Source organism: Oreochromis aureus, linkage group 22 (genome assembly GCF_013358895.1).
Source record: "Oreochromis aureus strain Israel breed Guangdong linkage group 22, ZZ_aureus, whole genome shotgun sequence".
In the NCBI taxonomy this organism is placed as follows: domain Eukaryota; kingdom Metazoa; phylum Chordata; class Actinopteri; order Cichliformes; family Cichlidae; genus Oreochromis; species Oreochromis aureus.
The window spans coordinates 19,794,134-19,811,686 of record NC_052962.1 but is presented as its reverse complement, the minus strand read 5'-3'; the positions used below and the strand labels follow the sequence as shown (position 1 = coordinate 19,811,686).

At 41.4% G+C, this 17,553-nt stretch overlaps 1 protein-coding gene across 1 annotated transcript; it reads right to left on the bottom strand.

Annotated features, from left to right (window-relative positions):
• Positions 1-862: 862 nt before the first annotated feature.
• stmn2b (stathmin 2b) lies at positions 863-11,825 on the bottom strand. Its single transcript, XM_031750143.2, has 5 exons — positions 11,660-11,825; positions 5,590-5,685; positions 5,303-5,475; positions 4,526-4,717; positions 863-2,732 (listed from the first exon to the last, which is right to left on the bottom strand). The coding sequence occupies exons 1-5, from the start codon at positions 11,676-11,678 to the stop codon at positions 2,673-2,675; spliced, it is 540 nt and encodes a 179-aa protein (XP_031606003.1). The 5' UTR covers positions 11,679-11,825; the 3' UTR covers positions 863-2,672.
• Between the last annotated feature and the right edge of the window lie 5,728 nt (positions 11,826-17,553).

Sequence of the window (17,553 nt, the reverse complement as noted above, 5' to 3'; positions counted from 1 at the left end):
CTCGTGCTCCCTGAACCACTCCGTCACAGTCTGAGCCCGATGAATCCTGACGCTGTCACCTTGCAATATCCTCACTGCATCAAGGAAGAAAAATTACACTGATGGAAGAATCTCTCTTTTCTTTTTAATGTTGCTGAACCTGGAGTGGACTAACTGAAGCAACCCAAGCTTATAAGACTGCCCCACAGGCTTGCACTGGGGGCACTAAGCACGATGGTTGCACCACTTTATCCACTTCTCTTCTTTCCCTGATACGGTCATCAGTCTGGAACAGAATTCATCTGAGAACACGACCTTTTTTCTTCAACATCCAGTCCCATCTTCATGCTCCCTACCAAATTAAAGCATGTTTTTTTCCCCAGTTTGCCTCACTGATAAGTGGTTTTCTTAAAGCTAAAAGCTGTTTAGTCCCAATCCCCTGAGTTCTCTTTGCACTTAGCATGTGGGTATCCTCTAACACACTCCTGTCCTTCCACATTTTCATAATGCATTGTACAGTTCTTTAGCAGTTTCAGCAGTCTCCTTCGTTGTTTTCTTTGCTTGATGCTGGTTAATATTTAGCACCTTCTGGTTTAAGAAATGAGAAACTAATTGCTGCATCGGTTAGGGTTAAATAACCTGCTGACAGCCGAAACAGGTTAATCACTACAGTAATTACCCAGTGGAAGGCTCATACCTGTTTGCTCAGTTAAATCCAGGTGGTGACTGTTGTACAGTTCAAACAGTCACTGAAGCTGAATAATTCATCTACAGACGTGTTTATCCACGCATTGTTCTGACCTGACATTTTGTTTCAGTTACATAAAGAAAACAGTCCACCGGAAACACCAGCATGTAGGAAAGAAGTCACTCTGAGAGCCGGTTTCATTCACTGAACCCCAAATCTTTATTAACCACTGCTTGCTCACAAAGATATACGTGGAGAGGGGGAAACACACAAATGGATAGAGGAGACAAAGAGAGAGTGAGAGAGAGGCAGGTAGGAGAGTCGCTGTCTGTGCTGAACTTCTGACTGTAATGGTGTTTATTTATATTTAACCGGATCAATATCACATGGCACAAGGATTGGTTTATCTACCCGCCGTTTCTGAAATACACACACACTCACACACACACACACACTCACACACATCTATGGGCCAACTGTGCGTGCGTGACCAACAGGGTTCAACCTCAGGCTTCAACACCCCTGGTTACAAACCATTCGGATACTTTATCACACTCATATACACCTTTACAGATGGAAATACTGTGTTCATGAATCGCTGCTGCAGTGATACCTGTCTTTATGGCTTAGAAGTCTTTCTTGTGCTGACCTTACAGTGGCATTTAAAGTGTCTTGGAGTGAAGTGCGATGGTTCCCAGTAGGTGATGGCGATGTCGCGGACTACTCTAGCCTTTGTGAAATGGAGAAAACTGGGATTTATTTTGTTTTTTTTCTCCAACTTAAGCTTCACAGTAGCAGGTTTTATTATTATTATTTTGTTTTTGCACTTCAGGATGCACTTTGTCCCCAGTGGTGTTGTACGTTACAGTAACATGTGATTTAAATGTGACTGGAAGCCTGTTTTCAGAGGAATATAAGAGGCCCGCCATTTGTCAGGGATGAGCTTTCCGGTGCCAGATGGACAGAAATTAGCACGCTCTGCCTGAGCTCTGTGGTTCCTGTGTGGAGAGCATGTGAGTGAGTGCTTTTACAGTAGATATATATATATATATGTATGTATGTGGAGAGATGAACAGTTTGCAGACGGAAGGAAGAAGGATGAGGATGGGCTCATTAAATGCTAAAGTGGCCTCCTGTGGTACAGTCACTACCTACCTCACAGGAGTGGATGTGCGACGACGGCTTGCGGTCCTCACATGAACGCAAAACTGTCCCCCTTTGCCCTCTGTCAGCTTTCCTGCACTTGCTCCTCACTAATTGGACCACTGGCATAAACCGGATGGAAAATCACTCTTGCCAAAACTATCTAATTTTGCCTCGCAGATCTGCTGGGTCAGATGAGTAAGCGGCCACTTGCAGGGACGAAGGGAACGGAGCCAGGATGCAGGCCGTGTGAGGACGCAAGCAGTCACCGCGAACCATCAGCTAGCTGGCAAACTCACAACAAACACCTAAGCCTGTAATCACACAAGAGAAATCTAAAAAAGAAAACATTCTCAGGCTGAAATGAACAAAAAAAACTAAACATGAAAATGAACAAATCATTACATCCATATATGCAAGGAGAAGAAACTTATATATAAAAATGGCACACTGCAATCAATACTTCTGCTGCTTGTATCGTACTGTATATAACAAAAAAAGGAAGTATTTACATAAACCACTGTCACTTGTCAATTTGATTTTTTTTCTTTTCCTCTCATTTGAAACGGAGCAAAAACATTCTTTTTTTTGGGAAGAGTGGACAGGATACATTGATCTTTCTTTTGTTTTTAATCATTTTTGCATTTTTCCCACCCCCAACTCCGTTTGAAGCTCCCGCTGTGTCGGGGTGGCACCTCAGGCTGTGGTGGTTTGTACTAGTGTAGGGGGAGTATGGCGGTGGGGGTGGAGAGGTGGGGAAATGTGGGATACGGGTGGGGAAAGGAGCGGGGTGGGGCGTTCCTCAGGGCTGGGGAAGGCTGTGGAGGGTGTGGAGGTGGGACATGGAACCAGTTGGGGCTTCTCACGCTGTCAGTGCTTCTCTCAATTCCTTGTTCCTGCGCACCTCCTGTGCATGCTTCTCCTAGAAAAAACATAAACACACACATTGAGGATGTCACGTTTTTCTCCGCTGCCAGCCATTTCCTGACATTTTTTTCTCCCCTGTTCACAGCAACAGCTTCCCTATGCTGACCCCTGGACTTCATTTCCCCTCTTGCTATTTTTACCAGCCGTGAGAGCACGGCTTGTATTGTTTTCCTCTTTACAGTCCATGTGTGTGTGCGAGCGTGTGTGTTTGTGCAGTAAAATCTATTTCCAGACCTACTGCCCAAAGGCGATTTTGAGTTTAAATGTCATTCTGTCTTTTGCCAATGATAACTTGAGAAATGTGCAAGACGTTTCAAAATGATGGTGGAGAACACGAGTACTGAATAAGCAACTAGCTCCCAACTGGTGGTGACTGTCCTTAGCTTGCTAAACAAGCTAGCCTTAGCTAGATCGTCCAAGTATGACCTCAGTCACACAGAAAAATAACAAAAAACAAAAAACAAGGTATTCAGTATCAGGTTTGCTAGAGGTGTCACGAGCAAAGAAGGTGCTGCACCATAACCCCACCCATGTGACTGCTTTGACTGCTTTGACTGCTAACAGATTGCTTGTAGTCTGCATGGAAGACACTGATTGCAAACGCCTGCTAACTAATAACCGAGTGCTAATGAAACTTGAAAAAGTGCGACACTTTTTAAGTTGTGTCCTACCACTCCAACCAATATGTTACAAAAAGTGATGTTTTCTTTGTTAGAGACGTGTTTTACTGCTGCTTAACAAATATTTGGCAAGTGTTTGCAGACAAGTTGGCATCTTCCATGCAACTATGGGCAACTGCAGCAATCTGCTAGTAGCCAAGGCAATCACAAGGAGGTTTTGTTGGGACGCCATGTACCTGTCTATGAAACAATTTCACATAGTAACAGCTGCATCGACGCCCCAACTGATTGGGTAAAAACCATTTTGCCTTAGCAACCACTGCTTACAGCAACTGCCAACAACCATTTCCAACCAGTCAGGGAATACACATTTTTTCTTAGCAACTGGTGGTTGTCAGGCAGTCCCCAACTGGTCTCTAGGCTTGTGTGGGTGGGGTTAATGATAAGCTTTGGCCCTTCAGAAAATACAACATGGCAGAGGCTGTTCAGGCTTCAGACCAGTGGGTGATGTCACAGTAGCTACGTGCATCTTTTGTATACTGAGTAATGGGGGCTGATCGTGATCAGCTAACAAGCATTCATTAGCCTAGTTTAATAATATAGTTCCTATTTATTCTTGCCTTTATGAACACGAGAATATTACCCAGTACTTCAGCTGTAAAAACACATTGTCTTTACTGGTTTGTTTCATTATCAGATTCATAACTGAAATAAAACATTGATGGTAATTATGTCACTGTGTGTAATGGCAGAGTCACTTTCAGTTTGTTCAGCTGTTTGTTTTGGACTCTTATAGTAAAGACAAATGTTATTAAGTCATTAGCTTATTCCAAGTTTTCATAGTGCTAATCAGAAAATAGCAGATACTACTTTGACTTAGTGATAGATTTATGAATACAAGCGCAACACAAGGTAGCTTTTCTTTAAGATTTCTCAGCCTTTCTGAGGTCACACGTCAATATTTTGTCTGAGGATTTTGTAGTTGGAGCAACACAACAAGAATCACCATTTCTTATTCACACTGACATCAGTATGTATTATACACAATATGAAGTAACAACTAAAATATTTATTTGCCTGTTTGTAAAGTCTCACAGTGACATAATTTTTATTATTAGCCGGATAATAAGAAGAATAATTTTCAGATGGGACTCTCTCCGCTCCTCACCTTCTCCTGCAGGCGCTCCATCATGGCAGCCAGGTAAGCCATCCGGTTCTCCTCGATTTGCTCCATTTTCATCTGGAGCTTCTCTTCAGCCATGCGGCTGAAGTTGCTGTTCTCCTCCAAGGCCTTCATCAGCACGTCGCGCTCGTGCTCCCGCTTCTCAGCCAAGGTCCGAAGCACCTGCGCCTCCTGGGACTGGAGGAGGAAGAGGAGAGAAGATGTCTTCCTAAATTTGTTCCTAAATGTGATTTACTGAAATCTGACCACCCATTGATTTATGTCTCTGAGAGTGAGTCAGAGACGGTGCAACAGATGCAGATGTTTAAAATGATCTAGGAAAAGGTCTCTCCTCAACGGCTTAATTTTTTAAAAAACTATAATGAATTATTTACTATGTATGATAATTTATGCAGTACACTGTGTGTTTTCCTGACAGTATTGGGTAGTCGGTGTTAAAAAAATCAGTGATATTGATTGGTTGATTGATTTGTTGCTGGGTTGTTGGATTTGTCAGGTGCTGGACTCACTCTATTGACATTTGAATCAATGGGATGCACGAATTAGCCGATGTCAGCCTCGATTTTTCATGACAGGCTCGAGGCTGCAGCAGCCAATGTGATGCACATTTATGTAAAATTAGATTTCAAGGGAAGTCAACTGATTATAACATCATAGCAGCAATACTTTGTAAACTTGAAGATGATTTTGTGCTTTTACTTGGCATTATTTTGTTTTCTTACACTTGATGTTTTTGTGTCTCTGTGGGGGGAAAATCCTTACCCGTCTTCGGTCCTCAGCTGCCTCCAGCTTCTTTTGGATATCCTCCAGGGAAATGTCCCTCTTTGGGGGACTGGTGATGCAGTGGGCCACTTCAGATACAGGGGAGGTCGGCTTCAGGATGACCTCAAAGGCCTGGCCTGAGGCGCGCTTGTTAATGGGCTTTATGTCCATATCTGCATGCGTGTGCAACAAAAACGAACAAAAGAAAGACAATTCTCACTTTTCTCTGCCTTTCTTTCTTCCTTTAGGTGCTTTTGGATAAAACAGGAGGCTTATTTCAACCCTACCTTCATAGTCGCCCATGATATTTTTGCGGGTCTCGGGATACAGACAGGAGCAGATGAGCGAGAGAACTGAAATCTCCTTCATCTTCTCTTTGTAAGCTGTGGATACAAACGTGAAATATTACTTCTGCTTACTTCACTATCGTGCACACTTAGGGCCGCGCCTCTAACATGCACGCAGGCAAAATATTAACCCAGTAACACAGAAAAAAGATGAAACATCTGTAACCTACTTCTACTTCCACGGGAGGTCTTTGATGTAAATATTAACATTTTTGGAGGGATAATTATTCATCAAGACGTCCAAAAGGAAATCTCATCAAAGGATGTCTGCTGCAGCTGAACTGCTCAGGGTTTTGCAGACATTTTGAGGCTTTTGTTTCCACTGAGCTGTGAGGGGAGCACGACGGATGTGTCCTTACTTGACCTAATTTCCCCAACAGTCAAGATGCTTCCATCCCCACAGGATTCTCCACACATCATTAGCTATGCATTTATTTCGGCCTATTATTTATTAACGCCGGCAGACCAACGCCCTTGTGCTTCACAGCTTTTCTGTAGGTAATCAGCGATTAGTTGCATGGTTTTCAGGTAATTTTAGAAGCCAGATAATCTTTGGGGTTTTTTATCTTCTTAGACTGTGGCTTATGGATAGAGGAGGTTAACAGCTACTGGTTTAGCTTATCAGCATAGCACAGCAGTATGGCTGTCCATCCCATGGTCCATTTACAATCCAAAAACTTAATAACACTGAAGTGGAGCTGGCAGCAATTCATAGTTGCTGTGTTTGGCAACCTACGCCCCTGCAGGGAGGAACAAATACTCTGAAGGGCAGACAGAAAAAAAGAAAAGAACAACCTTGTGTAACCTTGTTCTTTTTTTTTTTTTTATTCTTGTGTTTTTGGCACCTACACCTTTGTAATTTGTACTTTAAGTTCAGCAGCAGTCCCAGCAGAGAGCAAGGCAAAAATATCTGCAACACGCTGCAGGTTGTGAAATATTCTGCGTTTGCACATAAGGACCGCATCTGTCAAGGTGCACTGCCTCATGGTGCAGATTTGCATGCCAACTGTCATTGTATGGCATAATCCATCACCCAGAGCACAAGGCCTTCAGGGCTGAAATGTGGCACATTGATTCATGATTTGCAGAAGGCTACAGTACCAACGCCAGAAATGAGATTTACTGTGAAAGAGCTTCTCTGTGGTGGGGTACAGTGTGATTAATCCAAGCCACTTCTTTTCTCTCATTCCCTTCTCACTCTCTCTTCTCCCTGCGTCTCACTTTCTGCCCTGCAGACGGGCAGACGCCACCGTAATGTGATAAACTCTCAGATGTAGCTCTTGCTATTCTCTGATGGCCTTGTTAGCCCCTTCCCTGAGGAGGAAGAGGGGAAGAGTAAGAGCACAGCAGGAGGGAGGCTGATAAACAAAAGAGAATTATTGGAAGAAAGGAGAGAGAGAGAGAATAGGATGAAGATGAAAGAAACAGAAAAGAGTGCAATTTCTATGAGATGAAAGGAGAGAGAGAGAGAAAAGGGGTGAGAGGGTGAGAAAACACTCGAGTGGTGAGGTGTAGCCTTGCGATGATGCTAACACCTTTCTGACTTAAACTGAAATCACAGACGGAAGGATTATCAGCTCCCGCTGGAATCGCTGCCACCGCCCACTGCCCTCAGGACAGCTTAATGGAAGGAGCCACCTCAGGTGGATGCCACTTAAACTCATAATTACTGGACTGCACCATTTCTGCTGATGGGGGTGGGGGTGGACCCACTTGGAGGGTGTCACTGGCTCATTACGGGGCTGTGTATATGTCAAGACCCCAGCAGCCATGTTCTCGTACGTACAACTCCACTTGACAGCTGAAGACTCAGACAGTTAACAATTCAGTGGAGCGGGTAATTTGGGTTAATGGAGCAGATCAGCAGATATTCCTCTTTACTGGTTGCTGAGTCTGGGCGGGGCCTTTTTTTCCTGTGGATCTACAGTTTCTGCAGTTCTGGCTGCAACTAATGATTTTTTCATAATCTGTTAATTTGATGGTGATTTTCTTGACAAATTGGTTAATCACTGAAGTTGAGATGAGGTTGTTAAGTATCTCACTTTAGCTGGAAAAAGCAGCAAATGACATAAAAAAGAAGACTTTATCTGTATTGATGGATGAGTGGATAAATTCGCCCATGATTGCAGCTCTATCCTGGTTATTAATAAAGGTGCAAACACTTTTTTTTTGCTTTTCTATGACTGTTAAATTAAATTGATTCTCTTTGTTGACTTGGACAAGAACCGCTTGCTGTGAATTGAAACAGCTCTCCATGTCTGAAACCCACATTTCCCCCCCCTTTCATTTCCATAATCAAAAATATATGAGCATCACTATTATGTAGAAACATTAAAGTGCTACTGTATTCCTCCTGAGAGAATTCCTTCTGTAAGCAGTGTAATAATATGGTCATTCCCAGAGGATCACACACATTAAAATGGCTAGCAACGGCGTTCCAAACAAAGGTTTCTGGCAGAGCTTCAGGCGTGCCGAAGTGATATATGTCAGTTTAAGATGAGATGAAGTAATTTCAGACGGGGACATCAACACTTTACTGCTCCCACTCCAATCCATCAGGCTGGTTCCAACCAGTCAGAGCTGCTCCTCCCGTCCCACAACCACAGACACAGCCATCAAACTGCACTTCCTCTTCCAATCCATCAGCCAAAAGAGTGCAGATCATCAATATCCACACTACCTCCACCCCCGCAAGCATCCCTCTTCCCCAGCACCTTCTGCATCCCCAAGCCTCCGTCTCATCTGTCGCTGATGCACTCTCCCTCTCACTCTCTTTCTCTGTTTTTTCACCCACACTCCCAGCATCTCCTCAGAGAGAGTGCGTTGCCACAAACCGCCACACCCCTATTTGGTATTTTTCCTGGAGCCTTTTTTCCCCCTCAGCCACACTCTTCCTCCCTTCTGCTTCATGCAGTCTTAAAAAACACCATTACAAGAATTTATTGGATAGCCACATTGAGTAAAAAGACACACGGGGTGGAAAAACAAACGAAATGACACTCTTAGCAGCACTAGGAGCAAATTGGCTACAAAACGTGCCCTACAAAATATGACCCTGTGCATCAAATCCCCACTGCCCTCCTGGGTGCTGTAGAGTCACAGCAGCGCGAGTTTGGCGCTCCTGTTCGGCACATACAAGCCCTTTACACTCAAATCGCCCATCAGCAATAAAATCACAAGGTTATTAAGAGCAAAATTGGCCATTGCGGGAAATATTAGAGCAGCCGGACGATGAAGGGCAGGTAGGGAAAATTTCTAATAGCTACCAATATGTGAGCCTGCAGCTAACAACCACAATCAATATCATCAGCTGAGCATCACAAGCGAAGAGCATCAAATCCCCCCAATTTTAGTATGTTTTAGCACTTTTGCTTGAAACATGACAAAGTCTGTGCCCAAATACGCGCAAATATCAGTAAAAATGCTAAAAACTGTTCCCTGGAAATGAAAGAAAGAGGTATGGACAGTGATCATACAGAAACCGTGGCTGTGTTATACAATCAGTATACAAAGTGGGGGGGAAATGGAATGTGTTGTCATTTGAAAGCTGATCATAGGCATCTCGCCAAGCTGACAGTGTGATGGATGTCTACAAATCACGTGTAAGTAGATGCTGCTCCCCTAGGTGATGATGACAGGCTGTGACGTAGTTCTTTAGTGTGCTCTAATATCTGTAATATAAACCCAAACTAACTGCATACACCAAATATTATCATTAATCAACAAACTGCTTAAATCAAGGTGGTGGATATGATGATACTGTGCCAGGAAATATTAAAAGAGAAAATGGGGTTTCTAATATATGTTTAAAATAATGAGGTTGTGTCTATAAGATACTCTTGAGTCTGTAGAGAACAGCCAGACTTGCCAAGGATGTTAAAATGTCTGAACTGTCTTTAACCCACATGTAAATTTTTATGAGCACATCATGGATCACCACTGGACTGATGTCACCTCTTCCTCTCGGCCTATCTTAAAAAGCAACAGTCATCTGAACCAGTAATGGGAGTGTGCTGCATAGATCGATGGGCCGAGTGATTAATCAGGATGAACTGCAAAGGGCAGAGCGAGCGCATCCTCCTCCAAGGCCAGTGCCCTATTTCGCAATTTTAAAGAAAGTGACTCGGCTCTGCATCAAAATTTAATGGCTTCTCCTTTTAGCTGTGCTCCGCCTCCCCGTCAGGTTTTCGCAGAGCAGTTTTTAGCGTGATCTTGCAGGCAGGCAGACATGGAGACAGACAAACAAACCTGGGAGACATGTTAAGATGAGATTTTGGATGTGCCGTTATCCAAGCTGCTTTTGTTTTGTGCACAGATTTTATGGAGCTAGTTGAATGACCACACCTAATTGGATATGACAAGTGGACGTGATAGGGATCAGGAAGAGTGCTTAGAAGCCTTAAAGCACACAGGAGTGGTCCTGATCTATAATATACTGTCAAGGCTTTAAGATAACCAACAAACTCACATGTTTCTGGTGGCTCCCTTTCTGTCCTTACATATAGTTGTGTAATATTCACCGATCCATGAAAGTCTTTTTTTTTTTCAACGTGAAACAGCAGTTTGGTTCTGAAACATTAAGACTACTCTTGCGCTTCTGCACAACCTACATGAACTCAGCGACCCGTTGAATGCTGACTGGCATGATGGCGGAGTGTCTGCTCCATGCCCATCCCATCCTGTCCGCCTGTCCACAGCTCAAATCACGGAGGAAAAAAGAGAAGGCGTAGGAGGACAAGGAGGAAGAGGAGAAGGGGGAGGAGGAGGGGGGAATAAATGTAACAGCCAGGGTTTAGTTGCTGGTTTCACTGAGTGCAGACACAAGGACCCTTACCACTGTCCCTCAGCGTGCCCCTGCATCCATCAGCATGTCAACCATGCAGAAAACAAACACACCATCCCCTAGACTGACCACACACACACACACTGCTCTTTTTCTCCTCAAACACACAAGCACACGCGTTAATGGTGGGCAGGGCTTCTTTTTTGGCAACCCTGCAGCTCCCATGCAGTGTTTATGGTCTGAAGAGGAGACGGGTTAAAATGCCCACATGAAACCTGGATGTTGAGATGCATATACTGACACAAGGCCTTCCACCTGCCACAGCATGCATTCCATTTTATCTCCCCTGAATATTTATGCCAAATGCCGTCATGTTTGCCTTCAAGCATCATTTGCAGCCCAATCATAAAACTCTTATCAAATAAAAGGCCCCAGTTACTATCAATAACCTTGCCAACAGGAATGGTGTCTGATATTTCCATCCCTTGTCGTAAATTCTTCCCTCGAATGCAAAGCAGTTCCTTTTCTTTCTTTCTTTTCCACCCCCCCTCTCTATCTCTCTTTGATTCACGTCTTTGGCGGTAACCACAAAATTGGTTCAGCGGGCTTTACACAGCGCAGTTACATAGGATGGCCCAGTTTTAATAATGAGATTTGTCACGGGGAAATATTTCACACCCTTGGAGAGCGGCTGATTTGCTTTGAAGGGACCGGAGATGTTGGGTGGGGTCGCTGGCGCTGCATTATGCTGCACGGCTCTGAGTCAGGCAACAAGAGGCAGGTGCGGCAGGCAGGCATCGACAAGATGATGCTGTGCAGGCTGGGAAAACAGCCCGGCTTTTGCATTTATGGAGTATTTAGATATATATGTTTTTTTCTTTCAGCTGAATAAATAAATATGCGTCATTCGTTCACACGGCAAACTGAACCTCAAACTCCCCTCACTGATCGGCACCGATCTGGATTTACGATTAGACAAAATCGATTAGACTTTTAAAGACCAAAACAATATTTAAGAATAATAATAATATATCTTCAAAATGCTGCATGCGATTTACAACTTCATCACATATTTAGCAGTGACTTGCGAAGGAGTCTGGCCGCTCCCTCCCATCAACCCTCAGCATCCTTTTGTGCCATGGGTGTCGCCACTGCCTCTCATCCTCCTCAAACTGCGAATCCGCTGTAATGTCACTAAAACACTCACACATAAAGTGCAAAACTCACCGATCGCGGTCTTAGCCATTTCTGTACGGTAGTGCCTGGGCGTGTTGACCGGAGGAGTGTGCGTCAGTTGCTGGATGCTATCTCGGGGTGAAGGGACTGCTGGTAAGGCACTGAGTCAGCAGAGACGGGGGCTGCCGGTGCGCCTGGTGGTCTGTGACGAGCTGCGTCAAGTCGCTGGGCAATAACGAGGGCATGAGCGGAAGTGCGCACTCCTCCAGAATAAAAGTAGCCATAAATCATTTTACTGAGGGACCAAAGAGTGAAAGTAAAAATAAATAATTACAAAATAATATTTACAAAATAAAATTATAATATAACAATAAATAAATAAATAAAATTTGCACAGCAACATTTATACAAGACGTGCCTCAAAATGTTTTAGTCTAACAAAGAATTTCTTTCTTGCTTCAAATTAAAACAGACAACGCGGAACTAACATCAGAATAAAATACCATAATGAATGCACTGAAAATAAATGCTGGTGTCATGGCTCCAACTTATAAACCCGATGGGTTAAATAACTGGAATATGTACGGGTTTTTTTTTCTTTTTTAAGCACTACAAAATTTATAAACGCATTACATTAAATTTAAAACTGAAAGCTGGTTGTCTCATTGCCAGCTAACATTTTATACAACCAGAAAATAATCATAAACTCTTAACAGGTGCATGTGAAGTATATGTAATATGCTAAGCAGAGAGAATATGTGGTTTGTTTGGGTTTTTTTTACTTGTTTGTTTGTTTTTTAAATTAAACTGTGAGGCTCCCAAACAATTTGAGTAAACGTCAAACACTACGAAAAAGCTAAATTATATTCTATATACGTGTGTTTTATTTTGAAATCAACTGCAGGGACTCCCAATATATAATTTAGTTGACTTGGCGGTGCCTGTAATGAGCGTTTAGGAGCCTGTAAAGCACTCTGCCACAGTCTCCTCTCCTCCAGGCAAACCCTGACACACCTAATGTCCTCCTGCATAACAGAGCGCCAACCCTGCTGTGACAGCTGATAGTGAGGGTGTCTCCCCTTTTGTTTCTGATAAACGGTTAGAGGCGAAACAATTGTGTGTGTGTGTGTGTGTGTGTGTGTGTGTGTGTGTGTGTGTGTGTGTGTGTGTGTGTGTGTGTGTGGGTGTGTGTGTGTGTGTGTTTATATCTATTTCTATATCCATCTATCTCTGTATATATATATATATATATATGTATATATATGTGTGTGTGTGTGTGTGTGTGTGTGTGTGTAAAGATAGCTATACATAGCTATATGCAAAAGCAAAAGACCACCAAATAGTTGACTTGAATTATTAGAAAATAGCCTCTAGGTGGCAGCAAATCTCAAGTCTTTAGGGTACACGGAGAAAAGTTCCTGTCAAAACTGACAATAACAATACATCAACTAATGACTCAAAAAACATCATCCAAAATCCAAGAAAATGCACCTAATATGATAAATAAAATAAATAGAGACAAATAGAAAATGTAACTCCATTGTTAGTTACTATTGAATTTTCATTCATTAATGTATTGTCTATATTTCCTATTTGAATAATCATTTATTCATCATTTTGTTCATTTATTTTACTGTGTATAATTTTATCTTATGTATTTATTTATGTTCTGATATATTGATATTTTTTCTGTGTTTGCAATTTGTGTCAACTCCAGGAACCATGATACAAGGTGTTTGCAGAAATAGAAGGCAGAGAACAGCAAAAGGACAAAAAAGATGAGAACATTAACGCCATAGTAGCATTTCCAAAGAAAGCTATCAGAGATTGGTGGAATGTCTGATCTTATTTCCACTGGACAGGAAATTGGACTCCCTTTTCTCTTTTTCAATTTATTTCCAAAAATTTGAGCACAAAGCTAGAATCTCTTTAGAAGTTTTTTACTGTATGCCCCCCTAGATAGTTTCAGTGCTAAATGAATCTGATTTTCAACTCTCAGTGCTAAACAAAGTCTTACAGTCCATACTATCCTAAAGCACAAGGTCCTTATCGCAAAGCATGCGGTTGCATAGATAGCGAAGTCGTTATGTGCCCACTGTTTATTCATGTGTAGTGAGAGGTTCTGTAAAAAGCCAATGGTTAACTAGGCCCAACAATAAGCCAACGGTTGTAGCTGTGGCTTGTAATAAGGTGGCATGAATGGAATAAGACATAATATTGCATATAAATTATTCCAATCCATAAAGAACTATGGCTAACCTAAAATAAATATATCGTCAAGATACAAGCCTTCAGATATCGTTAAATTCGAAGTTGGATGGGCATCTTTGTTGCCATATCACTATGAATGTGAAGGCCTACCAGCACAATTTACAACTAGGCTAAAGTAAAATATAACAGTTTGAGCCTCTTCATCCTTTCTATTTTAATTTTATTATTTATGGGATTCTACTGATGTACAGTTACTACTTATTACATACACCTGTTCAGTTGTTCATTAATGCAGATATCTGATCAACCAATCACATGGCTGTTGAAGTTTTAATTGACCAGCATAATTGGAAAGAAAGATGATTTAAATTATTTTGGTCTCAAAAAGAGAAGATATCCAGTGAGCGGCAATTATCTGGGTGAAAATGTCTCTCTGAAGAGCAGATGAGCTACAGCAGCAGAAGACCACACTTGGTGCCACTCCTGTCAATTAAGAACAGTAAACTGATGGTTTAACTCCCATGGGCTCACCAAAAGAATAAGAGAGGAAAAATGTGGAGTAAATAATGAAATAAAGGGTGTATGTCTCTCTGCGCTTACCCTGTGTAACACTTTCAACCTGTCCAGGGTGTGCCCTGCCACTGCCCCGCTGTGGGGTTCGGCTCAACAGTTCAGGCTCGTGCTGGTGGTGTAATGGTCTAGGGGACAGGGACGGATCTAGAGAAATTTTCTTAGGGTGGCATGGAAATCATGGGGTGGCACCCCATTATGGTTAAAATGATTCAAATGCAGTAAGTATACACATGTTTCATAAAAATTTAGTCTATAACTTAATTATTTTCTGTAGCCCACATCATTAAACATTTCAGTTACATAAAACATGTTATTTTTCATGTTATTTAATTTTGATTTATGTACTGTATAGCCTTCATAATAAATACATATATTTATAAAATCAAAATTAACAGAAAGCTACGCCACATTTACAGAAACAAGTCTAACTTAAGTTTCACTGTTTTTTTTTAGAAAAAAATTAAATTGTTACATGCTTAAATTTTACAGTTTTCATCACTATGGGCTGAACCATTTGCTAATGATGGTGGTGTGGTAACATTATGTAATTCAGTTTTAGAATTGCTAGGCTCAAAGTCTTAATGCTATCTTATCTTTTACCCTTTAAGACCTACCATAGAACAAAGTCCGCCAGAGCTTATATTATATTTTTACATGCTGTAGTGCCAATTTTGGGAGCATTTCAAGTTGATATACATCAATACAACCATTATAGCCCAAATTTTAATAATATGTATGCATTAAGTGCATAGTAATTACATAAATTGCAAAAAAGTGCAATAAACTACAAAAAAATTGAAAATCGTTTTTGTTTTTTAACATATATTTCTAGTTAGAGAAATTTAAGAGGCTTATCCCTCAAAACTTTAAATACAAAAAAGTTGCACAAAACAGTTTCCCACCACAGGAAATTTATTTTGAGTGTCTTCATAGTTTTATTTTTGAAATACACCAATTTTTATATACTGCAGGAAAAACGAAAATAAATATTATAGTGCAAATTTGCAAAAAAGCAGCATATGCATCAAAATAAACTATTTCCAGCAGTGCAATTTGAGTTCTAAGCATCCCAGAAACGACACAGAAAGTCATAAAGTCAAAGATAACTTTTAAAAACACCAGTATAGGCTCTGAGGCCCTGATAGTAAAAAAAAACTACATTTCCGCGAAAATGACGTCACTCCCGGTTTCGGGCAAGTAATGGCGGACATGCGAAAGTTTGCGCTGACCTCTATTCCAACGTAGGAAGTGTTGTGAACAGCTGATCGGATTGGCAAAACGTGTTTCTGGAATATTATGTTTTTGTTGCTGCAAGCGCTTTTTATGCAGTTTTTGCAAAGCTATATGTGGAAGGAAACTGTGACCTAGGACAAGCTGATGGCATAAGATGTAAGTACAACTCCTCCGGTTTCATATGCAAAAAAAATTATTGCTCTAGCTTATGTGGTTGCAGAGCTACCGGGATTTAAAAATAGTTAAGCAAAACGGAGCGTGCCCGCTCCGACCGGTTTAAACAACACTGCCATATGCAAAACTAAGGCACTAGGTAAGGTACTAGGGGTGGCAAGAGAGCATTTTACGGTGGCACATGCCACCCTTTAGATCCGCCCCTGTAAGGGGAGTATTTTTCTGGCACACAGTTAAAATCAGCTAAACATTGCTTAAAAAGCTACAGTCTATAAAGCTACAGTCTATGTGAGTATTGGTCCATCTCTTTATGACTACAGTGTACCTACCCAAATGACCTCCACAGTCTCCAGATCTAAAAAAAGAAAGAAAGAAAGAAAGCCTTTTCATTGCTTGACAGAGGTTCAACTGTCTAACCATTGAAGCGAGATCGATCAACTGCAGATCAGACAACAAACGACGGAGGCTCCAGAAAAGTGCAATCAAACGATGAGTTTATTGACAACGGAGAACAATCATCAGCATATGGCTTATTTGCTCTGATAAAAATACACTGGGTTCTGGTTTTATAGCATAGAGGATCACACCCCCACATACACGTCAATACAGGTCAAAAATACATTGTGTACAGTCATTGTTTACAGACAAGGGTACATCTTGTACATCTCTAATAACTATAAACAGACATGTAACTTCTTTTTTTGATAACACCTTCCTTTTAATGTAATAACTTCAAGCTTCAGGGCCTCTAAGTATGGAACGCCAGGACTGCCATAATGAATTACTTAAATACACCATTAAATAATTAATTAAATGTGGCAATAATTAATTAAAATGGGAATTAATTAATTAAATAAATAGTTATGACACATGTAATTAATTAATTATTGACACATTTAATTAATTATTTATGTATTTCATATTTTAATTAATTATTGACACATTTAATTAATTAATTATTGACACATTTAATTAATTATTTATGTATTTCACATTTTAATTAATTATTGACACATTTAATTAATTATTTAATGATATATTTATTTATTTCATTTTGGCAGTCCTGGCGCCTGGCTCTCATCATGAATTAATTTTATCTGTCAGCCTCACCCATCAAACTCACGGGCGGGGTTAACGCTGCCCATGCAGCTTCTCTAACATTTGATTGGTTGCCGTGCAATGTAAGTCAAAACAGGTCGATCCTAGATAATCGATTGCTTCTGTAGACTTGGGGCAGCCAGGTATCCCAGAATGCGTTTCAAATCACAGGCAGCAATGGTGGTGGTGTAGTTTTAAAATACCCCGTTTTTCTGTCACCAGCTACACTTTTAACAGTGTTTTAGCCGTGAATGTCGCGCTGTAATCTTCACATGTCTGGTCAGGTTGTCAACATAGAACATGTTTGCAAAAGTGCTCAGATGTTTTCAGAGATTTCAGTAGCTCTGCTAACAGTCAGCATGCAGAGTGCACCGAGGGGGTTACGTCAACCGGTTTGTTTACATATTCCACTCTCCGTGTTCCACATGTTGCATTCGCAGATTCGCATTTTCACCGAACGATCGTCTCTTTCCGCCTGGTCTTGTGTCTCTGTGCTTCTGTAACATAAAGAACGAGCTGACATGTTTCTCAGGACACCAGCGATCAGCTCAGCAGGCCCTCAGTTTACCTGCATGCGTCCTCCTCACCTGTCAGCTGTTTAACACCTGCTGCTAATTCAAGAAACACGCCCACGTTACCTGGTGATAGTCACAGTT